At 51.0% G+C, this 27,898-nt stretch overlaps 1 protein-coding gene across 1 annotated transcript in view; it reads right to left on the bottom strand.

The window, feature by feature from the left end:
- Positions 1–15,390, bottom strand: part of NEURL1 (neuralized E3 ubiquitin protein ligase 1) — a 95,936-nt gene extending 80,546 nt beyond the window's left edge. The window contains exon 1 of the mRNA XM_004473992.4: positions 15,003–15,390. Coding sequence (XP_004474049.1) covers positions 15,003–15,087 — 85 coding nt within the window. The 5' untranslated portion in view covers positions 15,088–15,390. The remainder of the gene's footprint in view (positions 1–15,002) is intronic.
- Positions 15,391–27,898: the final 12,508 nt, after the last annotated feature.

The raw sequence follows: 27,898 nt of genomic DNA, 5'->3' as shown, positions 1-27,898 counted from the left end.
TTCAGAGAATGGAACAACACTGGGCTGTGCAGATCTTTCATAACCCAGTGGCAGTTGGGGCCTCCATGTATCTGGAAAAAGTGGGCTACATATCCCTGACATGAGAATCAAGCGAGATCCTGGAGGAGAAAGCAGGAGAGAAATGTTTAAATGCTATTCAAATGCAAGGGCCAGGGCCCTTAGAAAAGCTCCCACGCCACAGGCAGAGAGAACAGCTTTCTCTCCTCACTTCCCCTTTCCCACCCGCTGCCCCACCTCTCCAGCCCATCTTTCGCACTCTGTTTTATGATATGGCCATCCATCCAGGCCCTCTGCTTTTCCCTCCTCTGGCAGTTTAATCATTTCAGAAGATCTGAGCCCCAGGGTGGGGGGTTGGGGGCTGTGATCTCAACTCTGGGAAAGCCAGAGCAACCCTGGCCTGTCCCTGTTGATTTATGGTCACCTTTCACGGCTTGTGTGTGCAAGCCAGGGGAGGAGTGTGGGGGAGAACTGGCACCCCTGGGGAGGGGGAGAGCCACCTGAGAAAACCTGGCCAAGTCAGGAGCCAGGTGCACAGCACACCTCCCAGGAGCCACCTGTGACAGGCAGAAAGGACATTAACTCTTGATGGTGCAGAGGGAGGGCGCCCACAACTCAGGGCCACCCCACTCCGCTCTCCTGTCTCCTCCAAGACCTCTTGGCAGGGACACAGCTCCCCAAAGGAACCTGCCCACACTGCACATACACCCCTGACCTCCCACCAAGGTCCCCTCCCCGCATCTCCAAACTCATCCTGGCACGTGGATAACTCACTGGCCACTGGCCCCAGAGCCAGAATTCTCAGACACATCAGCATGTGCAATTTCTTGACTTCTCCCTCTTATCCCCATTCTCCAACCATCACCAACTGCATCAAGTCTACTTCCACAGGACCTCCCAGGCCAATCTCCTTGCCTTGATGCTGGAGAGCCTCCAGAGCACTCCTACCCGGGGGGGGTGCAGCCACCTCCTGCCCGGCCTGCCCTGCCCCTCCCTTGCCCGCACAGTCCATTCTCCACACACCAGACCGAGAGCTTTCTAAGACATCTCACTGCTCTCCTCTCCTGTCCAAAACCTGTGGCTGGCTCTCCTTAGGATGCCACATGTCAAGCAGGCCGGCATCTGATCCCTGCTGGGACCAGCATTCAGTCCCCTCCAGAGTCCCTGGGTGTCAGCTTCTACTGGCTCCAGGGTGCACCAGGCTGCGCGGTCAGAGCCTTGAGACTTTACCACCGCCTCGTCCAGTCAAGCTGATGACTTTGAGCAAGTCACTTCCCCTCTCCGGGGTTCAGGGATTGAGAAAGGAGGTAGGACAATGATATCTGATACATTTCCATTCTGGCAGTCCAAGTCGATGGCAACTCACTGCCCCTTCCCCTGCCATGCCTCTACCTGACCACCTGCCAATCCCTCCACCCTCAGGAAGAATGTGTCCAAAGGAACATCTGCTGGGAAGATCAGGGAAAGAAAGGAAAGGAAGGCAGACACAGAGGAGGAGAAGGGCTCCGGGACCTTCTGCCCAGACAGACTGATATCTGGAGTGGACAAGCCTGGGTCACGAGTACCTCAAGGGCACAGACCACACCTGGCCTCACCTCTCCATTCTCTGTACCCAGCACCATGCCTGGCTCAAAGGAGTCACCAGCACATGAAATGAATCAGCTGAAATATCCTTGCAGCGCGGCCTCCACTCTGATCGGGAGAAGTGGCCCTCCCCTCCCTCTCAGGGCACCTGGACATGTAGGTTTGCTCATCCCCCTGGAGAACATCAGTCCCTAGGGGCTGGGGCAAGCGAAGGGGGGAAAATGGAGGTGAAAGCCAGGAGCCTGGAGACCTGCCTCCACCCTACTCACAAGTCAGCACCTGCCCTGGCAAGGTTCCCCTTTTTGTACCCACCCCAACCTCTGCAGCAGCCAGGATGACATTTGAGCTGCAACACGCCCAAAGAAGGCAGTCCAGGTAAGCCAGCAGGCTGTGCTTCCCTCCCCCACCCCCTGCCCTCCCGAGTAGTGTCCTCCCGCTTGGTCCACACACACACACACACACACACACACACACAGCCTTTGTGACCAGCAGTATGCTGCCAAGCACAGAGTGGGAGGTGGGGGCTCCTCCAAGAGGCAAGGGAGCGGCAGCTGAGTGGATTTCTGCTGAAAGGCCCTTGGCCGGGAAGGCTGGGACAACACTGGCCCAGAGCAGGTCCTCTGTCCTTGGCCGCAGCAGCCTTTGCTTGTGCTGCTTCTTCTCTCAGGAACACCCTTGGCTGCCCTCCACACCCCACTCATCCTTCTCACCTGGGGGTGGAACTGCCCCTTCTAGGTTGCTTTTTAAAATACGGGAGAGCTTTTTATTTTAATGTCACCATGACTTTTTGGGCGGCCAGTGGTACTTGGCAGGGGCCAGGATTACCAAATAACAATTCCGCACCCAACATGCTGGTAGCGCCCCCTGTAGGAACACGAAGCCACCTCCTATTCATTTCCAGGGCACTTCCCCAGAGAAACCCACCTCCCCAGAGCTGATGCCTCCCTAATCTTCTCTTTCACACTCTTATCCAGGCCTCACTGCTTGCATAAGCAATTAAATAGTTGAGCAGAGCAGTTAAAAGCAGTGAGTCCTCAGCCCTCAAGGAGGGGGAGCATAACTCTCCCTGAAGTGTGGGCTGTGCATGGGCATGGTGACTTCCTTTCAAGGGGTACCATACGGAAAGAGGGAGAAAAGTGTAACTTGACACTGACGAAAACTGACATTTCCTCAGCCTGATGACAGAAGCCAACATCAACAGTGGAAAGTCATGTTGACAGCAGGCACCTTGGATATGAGGTGAGGAAAATGGCACTCTTCCTCTGAGGCCTTTCTATCCAAAACCCACAACACCAATCTAATTACGAAGAGAGCATCAGACAAATCCCAACTGAGGGACATTCTACAAACTGCCTGACCAGTGCTCCTCACAACTGTCAAAGGTCATCAAAAACCAGGAAAGTCTAAGAAATTGTCACAGCCAAGAGGAGCCTCAGGAGACATGACAACCAAAATGTGGTGTCCTGGGTAGGATCCTGGTGCAGAAAAGGGACACTAGAGAAAAGCTGAGGAAATGTGAATAAAGTATGGATGTTTGCTCATAATAATAATACATCAATATTGGTTAATTGTCACAAATGTTCCATACTAATGGAAGATGTTAATAATGAGGGAAACTGGGTGTCGGGCATTCAGGAACTCTCTGCTCTATTTTTGCAATAATTCTGTAAATCTAAAACTTTTTCTAAAATATAAAGCTTATTTAAAAAAAAAAAACAAAAAAAAAAACACCTGATAGCTCCAAAGTCAGAGAGATCTTAGCTAGAAGCTCAACTCCACCTCATACCAGCCATGGGACCTTGGGTAAGTTACTTAACCTCTCTATGCCTCAGTTTATTCATCTGTAAATGGATGGGGTTAATAATGGTACCTACCTTATGTGGTGGTTATAGAGATTAAACAAGAAGATGGTGTGAAGAGTTTAGCACAGGCCCTGGCACAGAGCATGTTAGCAATTATTATATTCTAACTCATCAGCTCCCTTGCTAGAGGTCATGGAGGAGGCCAGAGCTTGCTTGTTTTCTGCACCATTGTATCTTCATGCCCAGGACAGTGTCTGGTCCATCCCCAATACAAATCAACAGAATGAGTCCTCCCAGCTACATCTTACCCTCCCCCAACTCTCATCCTCAGAAAACTTCAGCTTCCGAAGCCCAGCGCCAGAGCCCCCACCTCTCCCAGAACTGAAGCCAGAGCAGAGAGAAAGCCAAGGCCTCCCACCTGCCTCCCAGTGACTCACGTCTATTCTCTCCTCCTCTGCTCTTAGCCCTTCTTTTCTCTGCTCTACCTACCCCAGGCCTCAGCACCTGCTCATTTCCCACAGCAGCCGGATCTGTGTAATGATCCCTGATAAGCATCTTTTAATAAATCCTGGAGCTGGATCTGTCAAGCAGAATCTACAGTGGAGCACACACACACACACACACCTCATTTCCACTCCCCAATCTCCCTCTTCCTGCGCTGGCCCCTTAGTGCCTCTGGTCTGGAAAGGGCATCTGGCAGGCAGGCCCCACAGGCCCCTCGGGGTCTCTGGACTCCTGCTTGCTAGGGAAAGGCCAAAGGCAGCCCAGCTATTCCATCAGCCTGACCCTCCTCACAGGCCTGCTCAGCCTCTCAGCGGCCTGGCCTGGCTCTGCCTGTGCCACCCGGCCTGAACCTGACCGCTGGCCAGGTCACTTCCCTCCATCCCTGCAGGCAGGTTTCCCAGGCATTACCAAGGAGACCACTTGCGTCCTGCCCGGGGTTGCCGAAGCAACTGGCTCAGAGAGAAGCAGCCCCTCAGACTAGGGGTGCAGTCCCAGCAATGAGATGGTCATAGACCAACAGACTGCAGCCGGCACACCAGGGCAGAGGCGACCCTGGCATCCCTGGGCAGTGCCCAGCATCCACCCTCCTTACTCCCCGTCCTTTCCTCCTTCTGTTACCTCCTTCACCCCTCCCGCCCCCATCTCGGTCTCTGTGATTTAGAGCCAAAGCCTGGGCCTCCATTGCACATCTTAGAAACGGGTAAAAAGAGCCCCAAAGTACAGAAAATCTCCCCCATCCCCAGTTTTCTCCCGCGCAGGCTTTAATGTCCTGGATAGACATCCCCGCTCTAGCATTTCCTAGTTCAGTGTTGTTGTTGTTTTGTTTTTGTTTTTGTTTTTGTTTTCTGAGAGAGGTTGTAGGTTTACAGAAAAAATCATGCAGAAAATACAGAGTTCCCATATACCACCCCTATGATTAACACCTTGCTTTAGTATTGTACCTTTGTTATAATTCATGACAAAATATTGTTTTAATTGTACTATTAACTATAGCGCATAGTTTACATTAGAGAGTATTCTTTACATCTGCAACCTCACTTTTCTCACCTATAGGAAAACAACAATAATACCTCCCTCACAGGATTATCTGGATTAAACGAATTAATATACACAAATGCACTTAGCATAGTGACAAGCATCAGGATTTGGGCTTCTGAAAAATCCTTTTGTTTTCCTTCTGATGCGCTCTGGTCAATGAAGCCCTGCTGACCATAGCCATGGATTAGAAATTTTTCCAGATTCACTCACAGGAACCTTAGGCGAGGGGTAAGCTTGACACTCGCACCTAGCCCTTTCAGCTTGGCTTATGACAGAAGCCCTGCAGCCATTAACCGCCCATCAGCTCAAGATGCTTCATTCCCTCCTCTCTCCAGCCTATATTCTGCTGCTCCTGCTGTTTAAATAAAATCACTCTACTCCTCTGCTCAAAAGCCTTCCATGGCTTCCAGTATGCACCAGATAAAGACTTAACTCCTCATTCTAACATCCGAGGTCCTCCAAGATCTGGCCCCAGCCAACCTGTAAAGGTTGACCTATAAATGTCCTCACTGGGGACCCACATTCCAGACAGGAAGGCGTGATCCCTGTCCCTGAACACACCTCAAAATTTCCTGCCTCTACTCTCTAAGCCAAACTCAGCATGTAAATGCATTACCTCCCCTCCAGTATGGGACATGACTCCCAGGGATGAGCCTCCCTGGTGCTGAGAGATTACTACCATCACCAGCTGCTGATGCAACTAGAAAAAGAGCTTGAATACAAGGGGAAAATTGTAAAGCCAAATGAGTTTATATGGCTAAGAGACTTCAAAATGAGTCAGGAGGTCATCAGAGGGGTCATGCTTACACACATCTCAGCAGGATCCCAGAGACAGCCAAAGTAGATACAACCCCAGGTACTGGTGTTCCTGAAGGTTATGGAGACATACAGGTTCTATAGTCATGACAGATGGCTCTGGAGTTCATTATCTTGCCAGTGGGCACTACTTTGGAATTTGTGCTCCTGATTGTGATGGAGTTGGACTCAGATGTGACCTCTGTACACATGCCTCTTCTGTCACTTTTACTGAATCTGTAATTGGTGCTGGGGTTTGTGTATGCTCAGGAGACTTGAGTCTCTGAACTGTCCATGTGCCAGCTGGGCCCTGAGCCTAAAGAGAGTTGCAACACCTACTCTCCAGTTCATTGGACATACCCAGGTCAGCTGAAGGGGAGGTGAGAATGGCCAACCACCACACCAGGGAAACAAGAGTGTCTGCAACTGCAAGCAGGAGAATCGCATCTATCAGCCATGTGGAATCTAAACCCCCTCTCAATGTAGAGGTGGAGTGGACATCACCATCCCAGAGTCTACAAGATGGAGGAATATAATATGGATTGGAGAGGACTTCCTGGTATTCTACTATAGAACTGTTGTGACTCTAGCAATGGAAGAAATTGTATCATTGATATGGACACAGTTGCCATGGGAGTTGCTGAGGGCTGGGAGAGGGAGGAAGAGACATGATATGGGGCATTTTCAGGACTTGGGGTTGTCCTGAATGATATTGCAGGGACAGATGCTGAACATTCTTTATCCTGCCATAACCCACTGGATGCACTGAAGAAGAGTGTGAACTACAATGTAAACTATGACACATGTGCTGTGGCAGTGACTCCAGGGTGTATTCACCAAATGCAATGAATGTGCCTCACTGATGCAAGGCAATGTTGATGTGGGAGGAGTGGGGGTGGAGAAGGAGGCATAGGGAATCTCTTATGTTTTTAAACATAATATTTTGTGATGTATTTATCTTTAAAAAAAAAGACAATAAAAAATATTTTAAAAAGGACATTAAGGGAAGCAGACATGGCTTAATTGATAGAGCATCTGCCTACCATATGGAGAGTCCAGGGTTTGATCCTCAGGGCCCGTGACCCATGTGGTAAGCTGGCCCATGCACAGTGCTGTCACACGCAAGGAGTACTGTGCCATGCAGGGGTGCCCCAGTGTAGGGGAGCCCCATGAGCAAGGAGTGCACCCCGCAAGGAGAGCCACCCTGCATGAAAAAAGGACAGCCCACACACATGGAGAGCTGACACAGCAAGATGACACAACAAAAAAGAGATGCAGTTTCCCAGTGCTGCCTGATAATACAGGCGGATGCAGAAGTACACACGGCAAATGGACAAAGAGAGCAGACAACAGGGTGGGAAGGGAGGAGAAATAAAAATAAATCCTTAAAATATTTTTTAAAAAGACATTAAAAAAATCACAGTTGAAAAAAAAAAGAGGGAAGCAGATTTGGCCCAACAGATAGAGTGTCCTCCTACCACACGGGAGGGCCAAGGTTCAAACCCAGGGCCTCCTGACTCATGTGATGAGCCGGCCCAGGCATAGTGCTGATGTGTGCAAGGAATGCCGTTCCACGCAGGGTGTCCCCTGCCTAGGGGAGCCCCTGTGCAAGGAGTGTGTCCCATAAGGAGAGCCACCCAGCGCGAAAAAAGTGCAGCCTGCCCAGGAATGGCGCCACACACACGAAGAGCAGAAATGGCACCACACACACAGAGAGCTGACACAACAAGATGACGCAGCAAAACGAGACACAGATTCCCGGTGTCGCTGACAAGAATACAAGCAGACACAGAAGAACACACAGCGAAAGGACACAGAGAGCAGACAACGGGGGGGCGGGGGAGAGAAATAAATAAAAAATAAATCTTTAAAAAAAAGAAGAGAGAATTCTAAGTGAAGTTTGAAAAGGATGGAAGACAGGGAGAAGGAGAGGAAGACAAAGATAGGGAAGAGGAGGTGATAGAGTAGAATCCAAAAATAAGGACAATGGAATGTACTAAGAATGTTAATTTGGAACTGAGTACTAAGAAACGATACCTGGGAAACGGACTTGCCCCAGTGGATAGGGGTTCCGTCTACCACATGGGAGGTCCGCGGTTCAAACCCCGGGCCTCCTTGACCCGTGTGGAGCTGGCCTATGCGCAGTGCTGATGCGCACAAGGAGTGCCCTGCCACGCAGGGGTGTCCCCCGCGTAGGGGAGCCCCACACGCAAGGAGTGCACCCATAAGGAGAGCCGCCCAGCGCAAAAGAAAGTGCAGCCAGGAATGGCGCCGCCCACATTTCCCATGCAGCTGACAACAACAGAAGCGGACAAAGAAACAAGACGCAGCAAATAGACACAGAAAACAGACAACGGGGACGGGGGGCGGGGGGGGGGCGGGAATTAAATAAATAAATCTTTAAAAAAAAATAGAAACGATACCTTAGTTCTTCATGTATCTTTTTTTTTAAGATTTATTTTTATTTCTCTCCCTTTCTCTGCCCCCCCATTGTCCATTTGCTGTGTGTTCTTCCGTGTCCACTTGCATTCTTGTCAGCAGTAAAAGGAATCTGTGTCTCTTTTTGTTGCGTTATCTTGTTGCGTCAGCTCTCCGTGTGTGTGGCGCCACTCCTGGGCAGGCTGCACTTTTCGTGCGGGGCACCTCTGCTTACGGGGCACACTCCTTGACGTGGGGCTCCCCTATGCAGGGGACACCCCTGCATGGCAGGGCACTCCTCGTGCGCATCAGCACTGCGCGTGGGCCAGCTCATCATACAGGTCAAGAGGCCCTGGGTTTGAACCCTGGACTTCCCATGTGGTAGGCGGATGCTCTATCCATTGAGCCAAGTCTGCTTGCCTCCAGGTATCTTTAATGTAATGTGTGACTGGAGAAACCTTGGAAAACCTTGGGAGAAAAAAAATAAAATTTCCTGCCTCGCCTTCACTACCATGCCCCTTAGAGGAGACACCCTTCTAGCACTCTGAGTCTCCTCCAGCCAACCACAGGGTCCCCTCCTGTGAAGCCCTGCCTTGTCCCACCCACTCCAGAGTGCCAGGTAGACTGTTCTGAGGCCCCACACCACACCACAAGAGTTCCCAGACATTGGGGTACATTAGAATGACCTGGGATCATACAGATTGGGAGGCCCCATGCCCAAGAAATTCTGAGTCAGTGGGTTTGGACTGCAGGCTGGGAATCTGCATTTTAGACACTTCCAGCTGATGCTGATGCAGGTGGTGGGAAAATCCTCACTTTGAGAAGCACTGGCCCAAAAGAACAGCAAGTTCCCTGGAAAGCATGTGATGACTGGCTGATGGACCTACATGGCTAAACCCTGCAAAGACAGTGTAAGGGGCAGGCCTGGGGAGTCCAGATTTGAACCCACCTGCCTGGACTGACCTAGGGAGGGACCATCAAGAGCCCCAAGGCACTTCCTTTCCCTCCTCTGAGGCTCTGTCCAGATACCAGGAGAGAGCTCCCCAGCCTCTCGTCCACAACGGAAAACAGAGCCCACCCACGGCTGAATTCTGTGGGGGCAGGATCGTATAGTGGCCACAAAGGTGAATGTTAAAGTCAGAGTGATGTGGGTTTGAATCCCAGCTTCACCATTTATTAACTGCTCTGGGATAAATTATGTAACCTCTCTGAGCCTCTCTTTCCCCATCTAGAAAATGATGACAATGATCATTCTCTCAGTAGGTTGTTGGGAGGATTTTAACAGAAACAATCTACACATGGTACTTGGCACACAGTAACCACCAGCACACCAAAGCTATTATAAGTATTATCATTACCATTAACAAAACAAGGTTCGAAGGTTCAACTGCACCAAAAACCACCAAAAAGCACGCAGGATGGGTGCTCAGAGGTTAAATGGGGCAGTCTCAGAACAGCTCTCTGAAGCCTTGAGGTGGTTGAGGGGGCCACCAGGCAGGGCCCCCCACCCCACCCCATCCCCAGGACTGTCTGCTTTGTCCCTGGGTGGGGAGTTAGACGAGTTTGCCTCTACCAGTGTCTTGACAACCAAGGAACCAAGCAAGGAGCCCAGACAAGAGTTGTGGGAACATCTGTGGGTTGGCCAATGAACTGACCACAAGGAGCCATCGAAGGCTGCTGATGAGGACAGGAAGACTGCAGGAGGATTACTCTGGCAGCATCAAGGGAGAGCCCAGAGGCAGAGTGGCCAGCTAGGAGGGCAGCTGTTCTGTATCCAGAGGGCAGGGAGGACATTCGGGCTCTGCAGACAAGTGCCTGCGGCTCAGTCTAGGCCACCTCAAAGGATCAAGTCCTCTGGGCCAACCTCAACAGCCCCTCCCTCAGCCTGTCCAGAGCTTCAGCCGTCCTGGAAGAGAGGCTCTGATAACAACAGGCATCTGGTTGGAGCCAAGTTGGAAGGAGACAGTTTCCCTGTGTCTGTCACAACCAGTGGCCTTCTGACAGTGCCCTCATCAAGAAAACCCCACCTTTAAATAGATGGGAAGGCCATTCCTTGGTGTATAATTGAAAAAGCAGGTGCTCAAACAAAAACATATACACAGATGTTCACAACAACCAAAAGGTGGAGACAGCCCATATGGCTGACCTATGTGGCTACCAACTGAAGAAAGGATAAACAAAATGTGGTCACTCATACAATGGAATATTATTCAGCCAGATAAAGGAAAGAGACAATCTGCATGAGGAGGAACCTTGAAAACATTATGCTAAGTGAAAGAAGCCAGGCACAAAAGGCTACCTAGTATTTGGTTCCATTTATATGAAATGTCTAGAATAGGCAGATCTCTAGAGACAGAAAGCAGTCTAGTGGTTTTTCTAGTCCGGGGAAAACCAGGGGCTCGGGAGAGGGAGTGTGGGAAGCCACTGCTTCATGGTTATGGAATTTCCTTTCGGGGTAATGAAAATGTTCTGGAACTAGATAATGGTGATGGTTGCACAAAATTGGGAATGTACTAAATGCCACTGAATTGTACAGTTTAAAATGGTTAAAAATGGTGAATGTTATGTTACGTGAATTTTACCACATTAAAACATAAAAGATGGGAGATGGCCTATCCAATTCCCCATCTATGGGTGACCACGGGGCTGAATATTTCTCCCCAAAGGCTGTCCCACTTGCTTGTCCCTCAACACTTAGAACAGAGCGGGCAGGCATTCGGCAAAGAGCTAGAGAAGGAGGTGGATCTTTATTCTTTGTATTTTTCTCCATGAAACATGATCCCCCTGATCCAGTCACCATGTTCCCCTCACACTCTCATTCCCACCCGCAAGCCTTTGCTGTTTGTCCCTCCTCCCCACACCCTAGGACTCTTGGTGCACCCCTTGCCATCAACCCAATTCCTACCACGTCCAGCACAAATCCTTCCCTGATATCCCACCTGACTTCTGCCCACACATCTGGGGTTCAGCAGTCCAACCAAGTGCTTGATAATGTTCATATCCTCTGGGACATTTGGTTGCTCCAGACTTGCCTTTCCACATAGAGCTTCAGCCTCTGAGAGCCCAGGGATCCTGCACCTTGATCCAGGCACACAGCAGCCCCTCAGTCCCCTGCCTATTGGTCCTAAGCCCAGAGCTATTCCATGGCCCTCACCTCTGGACACTCCCTGGCCAATGCTGTTCAAAACCCAGTGGGAGGAGCAGATGTGGCTCAAGCAAGTGGGCACCCATCTCCCACATGGGAGGACCCAAGTTTGATTCCTGATGCGTCCTAAAGAAGACGAGCAGCACAGCAAGCAGATAACGAGCAGAAAGATGAGGGAGCCATGGAAGGGGGTTAATTAAAAATAAATAAATATATACATACATACTGTTTGGAATTAATAGCGCACACACACACAAACCAGCGGGAATCACCAGTGGAAGAGTGAGGTCAATGCTCTCTAGAAATAAGACCAAAGTCCATAACCCAACAGGTGACAGATGAACCCCCTTAGATGGCAGCCTGACAGCCAGGCCAAGATCTTATATCTCCAATCAGTCCCAGGGTCCCTATTATGTCAGGCCCTTTCCAGTTGTTTTAATTAAAATGGTGGTGAACAGAGATTATATTTATAGAAAGTGAAAAATTGAAACAGTTGTCCTCTTCCTCCTCACCCCCAGCAACTTTCTGGATGGACGGCCAAGAATCACAGCTGAACTTTGGGTGGGTGCAGTAGGCAATCCCAGCAGGACTTTGAGAGGACAACCTTAGAATCACAGCCAATGTCAGGTTCAACACCAGTACAATTAGAATAGAATTCTGGATGACCACTGACATATCACAGAAGACTCCTAGGCCAATGCCCAAACAGTTAGATGGGAATTTGGGGTGAATAGTAAACAATTATAGAATAAAGGTGATGGCTCTATTAGGGTGGGAGAAATGAGAGCTGGTTCCTGGAAGTTATGCTGGAAAAGAGGATCAGTGGACCCACATGAAAACAAAAGGTACCCATAGGTGGCCTGCATGGTAATGCTCTGTCTTTCATCTCAAGCTTGGAGGCAGCAGAATCAAAATTCCCATGGCCACCACCAGCCGGTATGGCGGGGGAGGGGAGGAAGAGAAGAGCAGATCTCCTTCAATCACGCCCAAAGGGAAATGGCAAGAAGACGGAAATGCTGCAGGGAGAATTTCTCCACCTTTTACTCCCACAGAAGGAGAACTGATCCCACGGGGACCTCCGAACCCAACAAACCCAAACTTTAGATAACAGGAGGCACAATCACTGAGACCTCCTCTGGGCTCCCGTAAAGTCGAAGATGGAGCAAAACTTTCTCAGGGGGAAGGCTGTGAGCATGAGAGGACCAAGTCAACTCCTGCCCCTGAAGGAAAGAGCACAGCTTTGCTTCTTGACTGACCCGCTGAAAAACAAGTTGAGCAAATCACTATTCCCTTTCCTCATTCTCCTCACTTGTAAGGAAGGAGGTCCAACTGGATGGGCTCCTCCATCATTAGGAATCTGTTTCCATCTCCAGGAATAGCCAATGGGCCTTTGCACATGCTGATGCTTACAGCTTATTTCTGATGATGTTTAAGTTCATGTATTTCAACATGGCTAGGTATGATGTCCAGTTGTTTGGTCAGGCAAGCACTGGCCTGATGGTTACCATGAAGATATTTTGTGGATTTAAATCATTCATAAGTTGATTGCATCTATGGCTGATTACATCTATAATCAACTGAGATTGCCTTCAACAATGAGAGAAGTCCCATCCAATCAGTTGAAGGCTATCAAGGAAGAACTGACGGTTTCAGCAGTCAGAAGGAAGAACTTCCATCTCTATGTCAGCCAGCCAGATTCTCCTGGGGAAGTCATTGAAAACTTTCGTCGGAGTTCCCAGCTTGCCCCCTGCCCTAGAGAATTCAGACTTGCCCATCCCCAAAGTCATGTGAGTCAATGTCTATAAAAAATGTCATAATATTTACATTTTATGTATAATCTCACGTAGGTTCTGTTTTCCTGGAGAACCTTGACTAACAGAAATTGTTTATTGTAGAAATTTTAGAAGACAGCAAACAAAAAAATCCAAAGAAAAGAGGAAAATCTCATGTGAGCCCATTTACCCAGAAAAAAACATTGCTAACCTTTTGAAAATATCCATTCATGTTTTCCAATTTTGGTGTTTTTTTTTTTAGTTTTTATTTTTCTTTCTCTTTTCTATTCACGTCCTTTTTTTAAACAAAATTGGAATCACACAGTCTATATGATCTTTGTATAATGCTTTTTTCAATGTCATTACGCTATGAGCATTTTCCTAAGTCATCAAATATTCTTCAAAAACACCACTTTAATGACCACCTAATACTCCACAGAGGGGATGTCTCATGACGCCTGGGCGTCCAGGTCGTGTTCCTAGTCTAATTACCACCACCGTGAACATCCTAGCCTAGGGTGTCAGCATATGCCTGCTTTTCCATTTCCTTAGGATCAGTTCCTCTAAATGGAATTGCAAGGTCAATGAATATATTTTAAAAAGAGTCTTGATGTGTACTGCCATACTAATTTCCAGAAAAAAATATAAGCAAACCCACTGATTTTCGTAATGAACAAAAGCTAATGTTCTGAAAAGTTTGGACTTAGAATGAAGGACAAGGGTCCCATTTTCCCTCCTCTCCCCCAGGTCTTGAAGAGTACCTGTCCAGTGAAAGAGCAGACAGAATTCCAGGTCAGAAAATAAGGGTCTAGAGCCTAACTCTGCCTCTCATTGGCTTCAGGAACCCAAGACAAGCCTTGGTTCTCGTAAACTGTAAAGTGGGTACAATCACCTCTGCTGACTGCCCAGAACAGTGGGTGGTCATGGGAAAAGGTTCTTTGTAAACTTCCTGCTCTGTCTCAAGGGACTCTGCTATGACCCTTCTCATAACTGGAGGGGCTGAGGAAAGGGGTGGCTCCTTGTTAGAGCCCTAGGGCTTCCCTTCTAGGCTCAGAGATGATCTATGTGGTCCTAGTAGCCACCAGAATGTCCAGGACAAGCAATGCTGGATCTGAAGGTGACAGAAAAGCAGCTCTTGAAGGTAATTAGTGAAGTCCTGGGAGGACCCGCAGTGTCATCTTCCAAAGGTCAGAGACGGTGTTGAAAGACGCAGGGCAGTAAGGCTGGGCCTAGGGCACAAACACACGCAGGGTGCTGTGTGCATGGGTGGGGCTCGGGGGATGAAGACCTTTCCCGTAAAGGCTCCTGTTTCAAGACTCTCAGGCCCTCCTGTCTAGCTTTTGACAGGACATCTGGCCTTTGGAAGAACCGGAAACCAAGCGGATTCAGTTGATGCAAAAAGTCAGCCGCTGCAGAGAACCCCAGGGGCCATCAGCTCCGACCCCTTCTTCAAGGCTGCTGGAAATCATTCCTGGATTTTTAAGCCCTTCCCATCGGAAATGCAACTAGTGTTCCCACCCGACCTCTTCATCCCTGGTTACATGCGAATGACACCGCGGTGGTTCCTCAGGAGAAGAGAAGCGCAGCTGGCCAGCCTAAGCATCCCGCCACCTTCCCCTCCCACCACCTTCCCCTCCCACCCTGCACACTGGCCGACCACCACAGCCCGAGGGGACTGCAGTGAGGTTCCCAGTGCTGTGGGGGCATATGGTGCAGACCCCACGGCCAGGCCACCCTCCCAGAATCTCATGACCACACCCCCGCCCCTTCTCTCCTCCACAACCAGATGTGCATCTCCTGTTTCCAAATACGCACAACAGGTGGCACCTGCCCGTCCTCTCCTCCCACGCCTCTCCCCCACTCCCTCCCTCTCCACCTGCGCCCCGGTCCCCCAGCTGCGCCCGACCTCGGCGGAGCCTTCCTTACCTTTGAGGTTCTGCGGGTGGCCCCGCGGCACCCGGCTCGGGTTTCCTCGGGGCAGAGAGGGGATACTGGAGAAGTTGTTACCCATGGCACCCGGCCCCAGGGCGGCTTCGGCACTCGCGGCGGGCAGGAGAGGCTGGGCAGCAGAGGAGGTACCGAGTGCAAGTGTGTGCCCGCGCGGGGGCGCGCCGCCGGGGGAGGGCCCTGGTGGGGCCGCGGCCCGGGGCGGGCTGGCGGGCCGCTCCCCTCCTCGCGCTCTCCGGGGTGCGCGGTGCTCGGCTACCTGCCTCCCATTCCCCGCGGCGGGGGCCAGCGGCGTCCCCGGCTCCCCTCTTCCTCCGGCCGACGCTCGGGGTCCGCCTGGCTGTGGGCAGCGCGGCGGCTCGGGGGCGCTCCCCCAGGGCCATAGAGTCAGGGCCCCGGGCGCGGGCGCTCGGCGGCTCGGCCTGCCCGGCGGCCCCGCGGCTGGGCGGCGGGCTCGTTCCCCGCCCGCGGGGACGACCGCGGCGGCGACGTGCGGGGCCCGCTCCGCCGGCGGGTCTGCATGGAGCGGGGCTCGGCGGAGCGCGGGCTGCGCGGGGCGCTCGGGCGCTGGTGGGTCTCCCCGGCCGCCGCCCCCGCGCCGGCGCGCTCCCTCCCGCGGCCGCCGCCCGCGCCCCGCCCCTCCCGCCGCCGTCGCCGGGGTTCCCTCGCTCCGGTTGTCATGGTGACAGCTGAACCCGTGAATGAGCGTCTTAGTGACACGCGCGCTTCCGCTGGCCAGATGTGGCCGCGGGCGCGCTGCGTTCCCCGCTGCCACAGGTTCTCCGCGACGCGCGGGGGCGCGGGGAGTGGAAGAGACTTTAGGAGGGGTTTGGGGGTTCACGGAACAGAGGAAGTGAGACACAGGGGGCCGGGGCGGGCCGAGCGGTTCTCATTTACAGCTACTTCCCCAGCTCCAGGCACAGGGCCTGGCACATGTGAAGGCTCAAGAAATGTTTTCTTAATGAGTGACTGGATGACCAAATAAATGAACTGAGATTAGGATCCCCAGCATTTGACCCTCAGTTCTCAATCAGATCTGAAGGGGCACTGGGGCAGGGGGCTCAGAACAAGAAGCTCAGGCTGTCCAATTTCTGGACAAATAGCAATGGGACCTTTGGATGCAAACAGACGTAGCAGCCTGGGTCACTGGGAAGCTGGGGAGACAGATCTCAGGTACAAAAGCATTCGAGAACCATCGACTCTGAGCTGAGTGATTCTGACAACTATAAGGGCTTGGAGGGCTTCTGTGGCCTGTAGCAGTCAAAGAAGGCTTCCTGGAGGAAGGGGGCTTCAGTAAGTCGCCTGTTCACATGATTCTTCCATCAGGGCAGCCAGATCGAGATCAGCATCGCTACCAGGAAGCCTGCAGGGAGGGAAAAGGAAGTCATCTTCCACCCACCTGAACCTGGGGCATCTCCTTCTCCCAGTCTATCAGAAAAAATTCCCAGCCAGAGAAGCATCCTCCCTCCAGCTCCCTGATCTGGCTCCAGCTGCTCAGACCCAGGATCAGCTAGAACGTGAGCTGGAAACAGTCAACTCATCCGTTCTCTCATGGAAAGTTCTTCCCCCATGGCTCCATACGCTGGCTCCTCATTATTCAAGCTCTGTTCACATGTCACTTCCTGACTTGCCCTAATCACTTCAACTAAAGACACACACACACACACACTGTCCCTTCCATACCATTATGGTCTTATCTCCTCCATAGCTTTTCTATGGAATTAGTTTGGAAGTAGCTATTCCCCCTTACTAATGCTCTGTCTCCACCATGGCATCCCCAACACCTAGAAGAAGGCCTGGCACTAACAGAGTCTCAGTACATACTGTGGAGTGGATGGATCCCCGCCTCCAGCAGCAGGACTCTGCTGAGATGGCTGGGAGCAGAGCCTTGCGTAAGCTCTTCACTTCTCCCCCCACAGCCAGCTAGGCATCACACCCTTAAGTGCCTGGGACTCCACGCAAGCTAGAAGCATCTGTGACAGTCATTCCCTAGGGTCTGGAGGGAAAGACAGTCCCCTAGCCTCTAGCCACTTAGATGCCTGGAGTCACTTAGATGCCTGGAGCCCACCAGCTGCAGAATGGCCATGGCGGGTCAGGGAGCGCTGTCCTCTTTGGGGGCAGTATCCTCCCGAGGCTCTCTCCCAGCCAATGACTCATGTGTCAGAAATCCATGGACTCTGAATGGCAGCACACTTCCATGTTTGCACACACACCTCTACGCTATCACACACTCACTTCTACACAAGCACACTCCACACATACACACACACATCCAGGTATTTATTCACCCCTGAAATCTGTCAGAATGAAGTCACTGAGCTGTCACTGAAATCAGGCCTTTCAGGAGTCAGGATAAATCTGAGGGTGGGATATAGACGAGACTGATTCCCCTCGAGTGTGTGTGAAGTGCAAAGTCGTCAGTGGGATTTGCAGGCAGTGGTTGGGAGAGGCTGGAGGCCCTTCCTGGAGTGCCACCCATTCCAGTACCCAGGGAAGAGGGGCTGGGCCACGGGCAGGGGGTAGGGGTGAGGCCCCAAAGGTAGAGGACAGCAGGGATGTGACAGGTCCCACCTGGGCCAAGGCTGGGGCTGTGGGCAAAGCGGGGAAGAGATGGAGCAATGTGCACATCAGGAGGGAAATGGGGGCTGCAGGAGTCCAGCGGCAGCCAGCAGGGCTCTGCAGCCCATGGCGGGGAAACAGCCCCGGGAGCACCAAAGGAGGGTGACAGTGTCAGAGTCAAAGGCAAGGAATTGACAGCAGGACAGAAACTTCTCCTGCTCCAGGAATACCAACAAGGCCCAGGCTAGAATGAGGCAAGTGAGGCACTCATGGCCCAAAATTTAAGGGGACGCTCTCTGGATCTCTGCAGACCCTGGGCTTGCAGCAGCCCATACGTGCCTCCTTGAATGCTGTGCCATGGGCCACCTCCCTTGCTTCACTCCGGTCCCCAGCCTTATTAGCAGAGGGATGATCAGGAAGAGAGGAGCTCTGACCTGTGAGGGGGACACCGGCTCGCCACTGGTAAGTGCCAGCTGGGTGCCAATCTCTGGCCAGGCAGGATCCCAGAGATAATGACCCCGAAAGTGACCCCTCTGAGGGGTCCTGTGCTCCAGAAACCCTTTCCTGGCAGGGGCTCTGAGAGGCCTAGGCTGGGGGATCAAAGGACTCCAACACCCTCCTCCCCGGCAGACCAGGCGGAGCCTCCACGGTCTTCACCAGGCAGCTGCCACGAGGCAGGGAGGAGACAGAAGGAGCCTGCCCTGGAGACAGGGACCCAATGAAGTCACCGCTTTGGTGGCTTCAGTGGAAGCTATTAATACCCACAAGGTGGTGCTCCTGTCACCGTGGCAACCTCCCCCACCAGCACGGCTTCTGAGGGTGGTGCCTGGGGGTATGGGTGTCAGTCCGTGCACTTCCACATGTATACGTGAGTGTCCCTGTGTGTGCACACTGGGTGCTGTGAGTGCTCACCCCAGCACATGGGGGAAGGGGGGTGGACAGGGACCCTCAGGGGCTCCTTCAACAGCAGCTGGGGGCCACCCTTCTCTCCTGGCTTCCTCTGCTGGGTCTGTGCCTTTGGGTCTTCTCTCTCCCTCTCTCGGCCCTCCTTGCCTCCCTCCTCGATCTTACCCTCCCTTCTCCAGCCTCCTCCTTCTCTGCTTCTCCCCCATGTCGCTTTCTCTCCTTGCTTCTTTGTTCCTTTGCCCTGGCTCCCACCTGGTTCGCCCACCTCTTCCCTTCTTTCTCATTCCCCACAGCTCCAAGAGCGGTTCAAGACCTGAAGCATCTCCATGTTGATCAAAAAATAAAATATTTGACTCAGAGTCTCCTTTCTGCCTTCCCTGAACCCCAGACCCAGCCGCAGGCACAATCCTCACCAGGCAGGCAAGAACAGGGCTCATTAGGCCAAGCCAGAACCTGAGACCCCCATCAAGGACCTGCTGTCTCTGCCCCACAACCATCCCCCGCTAGGATATAGGGCAGCCCTCTTGCCCCCCAATGCAGGCAAGCGGCTGGGCACGTGCGAGGAGGAGACCATCCCTGAGTGCCTGGTATGCAGTAGACACTCCATACATGTTAAGTGACTCGATGAATACAGAAATGAACAGATTCATCTATCAGTACAGCCAGCCGGAGAGCCTCGCCCAGGCCAGCCCACGTTAGCAGGCCCCGCCCTTGAACCTCAGCACGACCCTGCCACAGTTGTCCCTGAGGCCACGCCTTCCCCCAGCACTACAGGGTGAGTCTATGCTACCTGCGCTCAGGCGGACTGGCCGCCATACTGCCTTGTGTCCACTCGCTTTGTGATTCAACTTCATGCATTGGTCCAGTGACCATTTATTGAGCACCAACTGTATGCCTGGCATTGAGTGAGGTGCAGGCTCCTTGCCAGCATCACAGGGGGTCTGTTCCTTGCTTTTTTTGTACCACCCTTCCAGTTTCCCACCTCCAGGGGCTAAGCTCAGGGCTGAACACACACTAGGTCTCCATAAATACTGACTGCGTAGTTGGGCAGTTGGCTCTGGGCTCCAAACTTTTTTGATCATGTACCACTAGAAGTAATACATTTTAAAGCATGTGCCCTAATATATCTATTTATAATCTCCATATTATGGGTATCACTAAACATACTCAAGGGACACTCGCTTTGTGATTCAACTTCATGCATTGGCCGGGGCAGCTCTCCTTATGAGGCACAGTCCTTGCGCGTGGGGCTCCCCTACACGGGGGACACCCCTGGGCGGCACAAGGCTAAAAAATGGGTCATCTTGTCCTCCTCCTGTGGTACACATACACACTAGACCAATAATTCTCAAACTTAAATGTACATCAGTATTATATGGGGGTAGGGTTAAAATGCAGATTTCTAGGTCTTGCCTCAGAAATTCTGGTTCCGTAGAATCTAATACAGGTCATCATGTATCACACCTTAAAAACTGCGCCATGTGGACATGTTTTCTAGTTGAGAGGAAGATGTTTGAAAAATACTTGCAGGCGGCGGACTTGGCCCAGTGGTTAGGGCGTCCGTCTACCACATGGGAGGTCCGCAGTTCAAACCCCGGGCCTCCTAGACCCATGTGGAGCTGGCGCATGCTCAGCGCTAATGCGTGCAAGGAGTGCCGTGCCACACAGGGGTGTCCCCCGCATAGGGGAGCCCCACACGCAAAAAGTGCACCCCTTAAGGAGAGCTGCCCAGGGTGAAAGAAAGTGCAGCCTGCCCAGGAATGGTGCTGCACACACGGAGAGCTGACACAACAAGATGACGGAAAAAAAAAAAAAAAGATTCCGGTGCCGCTGACAACAACAGAAGCAGACAAAGTACACGCAGCAAACAGACACAGAGAACAGACAACCAGGGTAGGGGTGGGGGGAAGGGGAGAGAAAGAAATAATAAATAAATCTTTTAAAAAAAAGAAAAAAGAAAAATACTTGCAGACTTTTGGGGGGAAACTGGATACCACACCAGGACCAGATAAGTGCAGGCTGCCACCCAAGCAGAGCTAGACACACTGGAAAGTAGGGCAGGAGGTGGCCGTGCAGGGAGGAGGGACCCCGGCCCCTTCCTCTGCTCCACAGATGGACTTGTTCTAGACAATTGGTCTAGAACCAATTATAAGACCTTCTTAGACCTCCACACTCTTATCTTTGGAGGCCCACATCAGGTTAAATATACCAAAATATACCTCAGTCCTAAGTCAACATAATTGTCTTGCCTTTAACATTTCGAAAGTTTTATAAATTTGGCTTTTGGAACCACTACAGTACAAGAAACTCATTTAATTTCCACCTGGTTTTATTTCTAAGCAATCATGCATGAGCTGGACTTCTTGCCAAGTGAGAAAAACCCATGATTGTCTTCAAATATAATGACCTCTTTATGAGGACTGCATTTAACAATTAATAGAGTTGATACAACATTAAAGTGGATTTTTAAAATCATTATTGTTCAAAAAAGCTGGAATCTTATTCCAAGTGTGACAGGAGCTGCTGCAAGCTGGATGGTTTTGCCTAGGGGAGCAAATGGGCTGTTTTCTGTGAGAAGAAAGGGCTGCAATGGTGAGAGTGAGGGCAGGGAAATCAGAGAGGAGGTCACTGCAGTTGCCAGGTTCCTTTCCTTTATTACAATGACAGTTTTCCTTTCTATTTGCCTGGAGAACTCCTACACATTCCTCAATATCTAACTTGAATTTCCCCTGCTTTGTGACAGGGAACAAAGAGAATCCCTGAACCCAATGATTCTCGGGGGGGGGGGGGGGTGTGCACAGAATTGTGCCCCCCAGGGGGGAGCTGGCAATGTCTGGAGACATTTTGGTTGTCACAACTTGGGGATGCTGCTGGCATCTAAAGGGTAATGGGAAAGGCCAAGGGTGCTGCTCAGCATCCTGCAATGCACAGGACAGCCCCCACCACAACTATCTGGTCCCAGAGGCCAACAGTGCCGAGGCGGAGAAGCCTTAACTTCCCTGCAGCCCCCAAGGGGTTAACGCCCACCCTCCACCAGCCCACACCTCACTCTGGCGCACTGGGCTCACTGTGGCTCCTTCTCCGCTACCGCAACCGGCTCCCAGCAGCCCCCAGCGTGCTCCACGGGACGCAGCACCAGCATCCCCAGAAGGGGGTTAGAAACACAGCGTCTCAGGCCTGCCCCAGCCTTCTCCCTCTGGACCCACGTTTCCACGAGGGCTGTGTGGTTCGTGTGTGCACCAGCTAGAGCCTGCGCCAACTCAGCTGGCCCCTCTGGTCACAGGACCAACCTGCCTTGCTCAGCCATTGCTGAACACGGCATGATCCCTTGCTAGAAACGCCGCTCCTGATGGAAAATCCCACCTCCAGGTCTGTATCCCACAACCCCATGTGTCCCAAGGATGGTTCGAGGGTGACCTCACACCAGGGCTCACGTAGCCTGAGACCCAGATGATCAGTGTCCAGCTGGGGCCCCCCAGCCCACCAGCGATACTGGTGACTTTTGACCTGAGCCAGGGGAAGCCTGTCTGGTCCCTTGGCAAAGACAACCCCAAGCCCTTCATTTTTTTTCTCTCTTTCCCTTAACACACACACACACACACCCCGCCCCGTTGTCTGCTCTCTGTGTCCACTTGCTGTGTTTTCTTCTGTGTCCACTTGCATTCTTATCAGCAGCACCAGGAATCTGTGTTTCTTTTTGTTGCATCATCTTGCTGCATCAGCTCTCTGTGTGTGCGGTGCCATTCCTGGGTAGGCTACACTTTTTTATGCAGGGGCAGCTCTCCTTACAGGGCGCACTTCTTGCTCGTGGGGCTCCCCCACACTGGGGACACCCCTGCGTGGCACGGCACTCCTTGTGTGCATCAGCACTGTGTGTGGGCCAGCTGCAGACAAGTCAGAAGGCCCTGGGTTTGAACCCTGGACCTCCCATGCGGTAGGCAGACGTTCTATCAGTTGAGCCAAATCCACTCCTCCCCCCCAACCCTTCTAAAACCAGCAGAGGGCAGCAGTTGAGCCCTCATCTTGAGGTGGCTGCAATAAAGAAGGTATCTGGTGACAGACCTGGCTGCCTACTTCCCATTCCAGCAGGTTCATCCCAGATGTTTGTGGAACACCTGGAATCCAAGTGTCAGAGCGCTTCTCCCAGGTTGTCTCTGGGCAGGAAGAAAAAGCACTTTATAAGGAGTCGTAAGGCCTCGTGTCCTCTCAGGATTGCCTGTGTGATGAGCTTGAGCAAGTCCTACCTGTAGCTGTCCTTCCCTGAGGGGCCAGGAGGTATCTGCACAGACCCCGTAGAGAAGAGAGCTAAGGACTCCTGATCCTCTCCTCCGAGCCCAATAGCTCAGGGCGTCTCTCCAGACTTCCCAGTCACCCACTCATTTGATTCACTCATTGGACAAGCATTCAGGGCTCCAGGACCTGGGCAAGGCCTCTTCCTGAAGACTGGCTGCTGGAGATCCTGGACTCCTGTCACATGGCAAGGCGCGGGGCAGCGTCTGCTCTCAACATCAAATTTTGTAGGTGCTTAAATATGAATTTTGATTTTGAAGTTTTTTTTCATAATTTGGAGGCAGTAATGTTTTTCCAATGACAAGCAGGCCCTTGAAAACCCATAGGCCTAAGTAATGGGCCTAGAGTGCCCGTCCCAGCAGACTCATGCCTGATGTTTGTGGAATTTCTGGAAATTGACGGGCAGAGCACTTCTCCGAGGTTGTCTCTGGACAGAAGCCCAGACCTGAGGCCGAGCGTCCTGTGATTGCATCTGAAAGGACAGGAGAAGTTCCCTGCAAGAGGCAGAAGGGAAAATGCCCAATGCCTGAAAGAGGACCGTGTGCTGCATCTGGGAAACTTGTGTAGCAAGTCTGAAGGCACCCCTTGACCCAGGCCAGGGCTTCCTGACGGGTGACGTTTACGGAGCATTTAGTCATATGTGCCAGGCATTGATGTGAGCACTTCATATGACAACAGCCCTGTGAGGACGAAATTATCACTGCTATCCCCATTTTACAAATGAGAAACCCAAGGCTTGGGGAAGCGAAGCCACATGCCTTGGAGCTGGGAAGTGAGACCCTGGGGTTCAGTCCCCAGATGGTCCGAGTCCAAGTCCCTGCAGTGCGATGCTCCTCCCAGGACGGGAGTCCTCCACCTGTGGCAGAGTCGCCCTCCTCACTGAGTTCCTGGCTCAGAGACCCTTACGAATCCCAGGGGCGTTGGCCCGGCTCTCTGAAAGCAAAGGAGCACACAGCCACTAATGAGCCCAAAGCAGGTTTAAACAAACCAAAGGAAATTGCTTGTAATGCCTCAGTGTCCTTTTTCTTTCATAAGACATTTAAAATGACCTTTCCTGGGCAGGAAAGCCCTTCCAAGAATGTTAAAAAGAGAGGGGAAGGGAGGTGGCTCAGGCAGCTGGGCACGTGCCCACCGCATGGGAGGTCCCAGGTTCTGTTCACGGCGCCTCCTAAGAAGAAGAGAGCACACAACGAACAGACGCAGAGAGCAGACAGCGAGCTCAAACAAGGGGGTGCTGGGGACAAATAAAATAAATTAAAAAAAAAAAAAAAAGGCCAGAGAAACATAGAGGATAAAGGATGATCAATATGATCAACATGACTACATAAAAATTTAAAACGCCTTCAGGGCAAAAAGTTAAAAGAAAAGTAGACGTCAAGTGGCCCATCGCCAATCAGCCAACAGCCTTAACCCACTTCAAACGCCTTCCTGCCGCCGCCCAGAACCGGGAACATCTCCCGTTACCGCTGGGCGATTCACTCCTACCCACCTCCCCCAGGAGGGGTCTCACAGGCGCTTCCCGGGCTCTGACCTTCACCTGGAGTCGCCTCAGGCGTGCCCCTCCACCTAGCAGGGGGGTTTGTGGGAAGTCTTCTCTCAGAGAGGAAAGTCCTGCGTCCCCTCCGCTCCCGTCGCCTGCCCTTCCCGCTGCTGTTTCCCCCTGTCCACCACTAGGTGGCACTAGAGCTCCTCCATTAGAATCCCCTCCTTCCGCGTCTGTCCTTGCAGCCCGTTAGCTACTTCGTTGTAGAAAACTTGTCCCTGAGGAACCTGGCGCTCACCTTCAGCCGCTGAGCTGTTACCCTCCGGGCACGATGGCCCGGCTTTCTCATTTTCCATCCTGAGACTGGCTCTGGGCAGAGGACGCATTCTTTCCCATCACAGTGGCTGGACCAAGAAAGGTCAAACCCACCAGGGGAGACTCCCAGGACTGAGGGGGGAATCTCCCCAAACTTGAGCTGGCTGCGCCTGGCCACCTGCCCCGGGCACCTGTGTGTGCCCAGCACCAGCACGGCACCTGGCCCTCCGCAGATGCCCAGGAAACGTCTGACACTGTGTGGGTGTGTTTCCGCTGCAGAGGTGCTTCCTGGCCTGGTCCTCCAAGCACCCCGACTTCCCCCTCCAGGCCCAGCCCACCCCCCCCTCGTGAGCTCCCATCTACACACTGGGGGTCTCAAAACTCGCTTTCCACTCCTGAGTCTGTGCACCTGGGCGACAGGGGAAAGGGGGGCCCGAAGTCACTTTGACGCAGGTGGCAGGTGTGCTTGCAGAGCAGAAGAGTTCAGAAGAGCCAGCTGGGTGCTCCCCTCCCACCAAAGCACACCCACCTGCCGCAAGGCCCTGGGTTTGCCTAAAATGCAGCCCTGGGTGCTACCCTGCCAGACCAGAAAACCAGCCCCCCCAGCAGAGCATGGAAACGACTTCATTTCAGCTTGGTCAGAAAGCCCACCGCAATAGCGCATTAGTCATGGCTGGCTTTTGGTTTTTGTTTTAAGAAAAAGAGACAGACAGAGAGAGAGACATTCATAGTATAAAATCCACGCTTACCTGTTTCTTCTTCTGAGAAAAGGATTTAGACACATGTAGTGAACCAGGGAAATTGTTCCACATTCTGTATCCTGTAGGGCAAAGAGTGAAAATTTAAGTGAGGAAGAATAGTAGGGGTTTGCATCAGCCACAATATTTTAATCCTATTTTTTAAAAATAACATTTCTTTATTTACATATGAAAGCATATTTTAAAATCCATAAAACCAGATAACTTCTCATGATCTTTTAAAATAAAAGTCATATATACACATCGCTCAAAAAGACAAAAACTCACAGAAAGGTATAAAATGGAAAGTAAAAGTTTCCTATCCTTTGATCACCTGATGGCAATAACTGTCTATAGTTTCTTGTGTATACTTCTGTCAAAAATTGTATGAATTTACCGATTTTTTCCTCTATTTTTTTTCAATGTTATATTCAAAATATGAGGTCCTCATATACCCCCTACTCCCCTCAACCCACTCCTTCACATCAACAAAAATTTACCAGTATTTTTACATATGCATATATTTTTACTTAGAGGCAATTATTCATGCTTTTTAAGCTTATCAGAATCTACTAGAGGCCTCTTCATATGAATGCACATGGATTTGCTTCATTCTTTTAATCAGGTCTGCACTGATCCTGTTTTATGACTGTGCCATAATTTATTTAAACAGACCCCTATTGGTGAAATTAAATCTCTGTTTTGCTTTTTCAGTTTTGTTGCTATTGCAAACAAAGCTATAATGAACATCCTTCCTCATTTGTCTAGGCTACTTCTACAAACCATTAGCAAATTCAGAGTTATATAATTACTAGGTCAAAGGGTATACATATTTAAATTTGGGGGTGATATTGCCAAATTATTCTTTTTTAAAAACTACAAATTTGTATTCCAACATTGGGTATTCTTAATCTTTTAATTTTTAACAACTTGCTGGGTCTTAAAAGGTGCCTTAGAAGCGGACTTGGCCCAGTGGTTAGGGCGTCCGTCTACCACATGGGAGGTCCGTGGTTCAAACCCCGGGCCTCCTTGACCCGTGTGGAGCTGGTCCACGTGCAGTGCTGATGCGTGCAAGGAGTGCCCTGCCACGCAGGGGTGTCCCCGCGTAGGGGGGTCCCACGCGCAAGGAGTGTGCCCCGTAAGGAGAGCCGCCCAGCGCAAAAGAAAGTGCAGCCTGCCCAGGAATGGCGCCTCACACACAGAGAACTGATGCAGCAAGATGATGCAACAAAAAGAGACACAGATTCCCATGCCGCTGACAACAACAGAAGCGGGCAAAGAACACACAGCAAATAGACACGGAGAACTGACAACTGGGTGGGGAGGGTTGGAGGAGAGAAATAAAAATAAATCTTTAAAAAATAAAAAAATTTAAAAAAAAATAAGTAAATAAAAGGTGCCTCATTGTTGGGATTCATATTTAATTATTAGGATTAGCATCTTTGCATGATTTTGGCTTTGATTCTTTTTCTGTGAAAAGTCTTTTGCATGCCCATTTTTCTATAGTATTGTCCATCTTTTTTATTAATTATAATGAGCCCTCAGCAAATTAAGGACAATAGGTCTTTGTGTAACATATATGTCTAAAATCCTTTTTTTACAGTGTGTTTTTCTTTCGCTTATTGGTATTTTTGCCTACAGAAGTTTCTAATTTTCAGTGAGGCCTACTTCATCCATCTTCTTCGCAGCTAGCTCTGCTCACAAAAGCCTTCCTTAGACTCTGGTTATAAATAAATTCACCTATATTGTCTTGTGGAATTTCTATGATTTTAATTTTTATGTTTAAATCTTCGAGCCATCTGGAATTTATCCTAGTGTAAAGAATGAGTGAAGGGATTCAGTTTACATTTTTCCCACGTGGTTATCCATTTACCCAGTGTCATTTGTTAAACAATCCCCCTTTTTTTTCACCCTCTTTCTGGCTCTTTGGAGACCACTTGGCTCTACATAAACAGCAGAGCGGGGCCCACATAAGTGCCCCATTGCTTTCCCATGGGGCTGCCAGAGAAAGGCCAGAAGTCACCAGGATCCCGTGGGGGCCTCTGTCATCAGAGTAGCAGAGACAGAGGGCACGCCTGCTCTGCTGGACACAATGTAGCACACACACCCATTCACATAGGAGCTCCAGTGTGTTTCTGCCATACAGGGTATCCAGTCCTAAGGGTCCCTCTCAATAACAGCAGCTCCAAGAATGGTAGTCGTTTCTCAACGTCCAGACTCCTTTTAAAGGAAAAAAAAAAAAAATGTGGAAGATCCACAAGAACATATCTGCAAGGCCCCAATTCAAGAAAATAAACAAGGAAACCAAAGTCTTCTTTTATCAACATCGTCTAAATGAAAGTTAACACAAGTCTAAAACTGATTTTTAAAATTTTTATCATCATTAAAAATGTGAATTTAAAAAATGGTCCCAAGGTTAATATGGGAACTCTGGACTTCCTGTGTAATTCTCCCATAAACCCACAGCTAGTCTGAGAGATAAAGTATCAAAAACAAATTCTCCCAGAATTAAAAGGCCTTGAAGAACATACCTGCACGTCATCAAGGTAGGATGGGGGCTTGAAAAAGTCTGGTGCAAGCCATTA

Source organism: Dasypus novemcinctus, chromosome 6 (assembly GCF_030445035.2).
Source record: "Dasypus novemcinctus isolate mDasNov1 chromosome 6, mDasNov1.1.hap2, whole genome shotgun sequence".
Classification (NCBI taxonomy): Eukaryota; Metazoa; Chordata; class Mammalia; order Cingulata; family Dasypodidae; genus Dasypus; species Dasypus novemcinctus.
The sequence above is the reverse complement of the archived record's forward strand: the minus strand, read 5'-3'. Positions and strand labels throughout refer to the sequence as shown.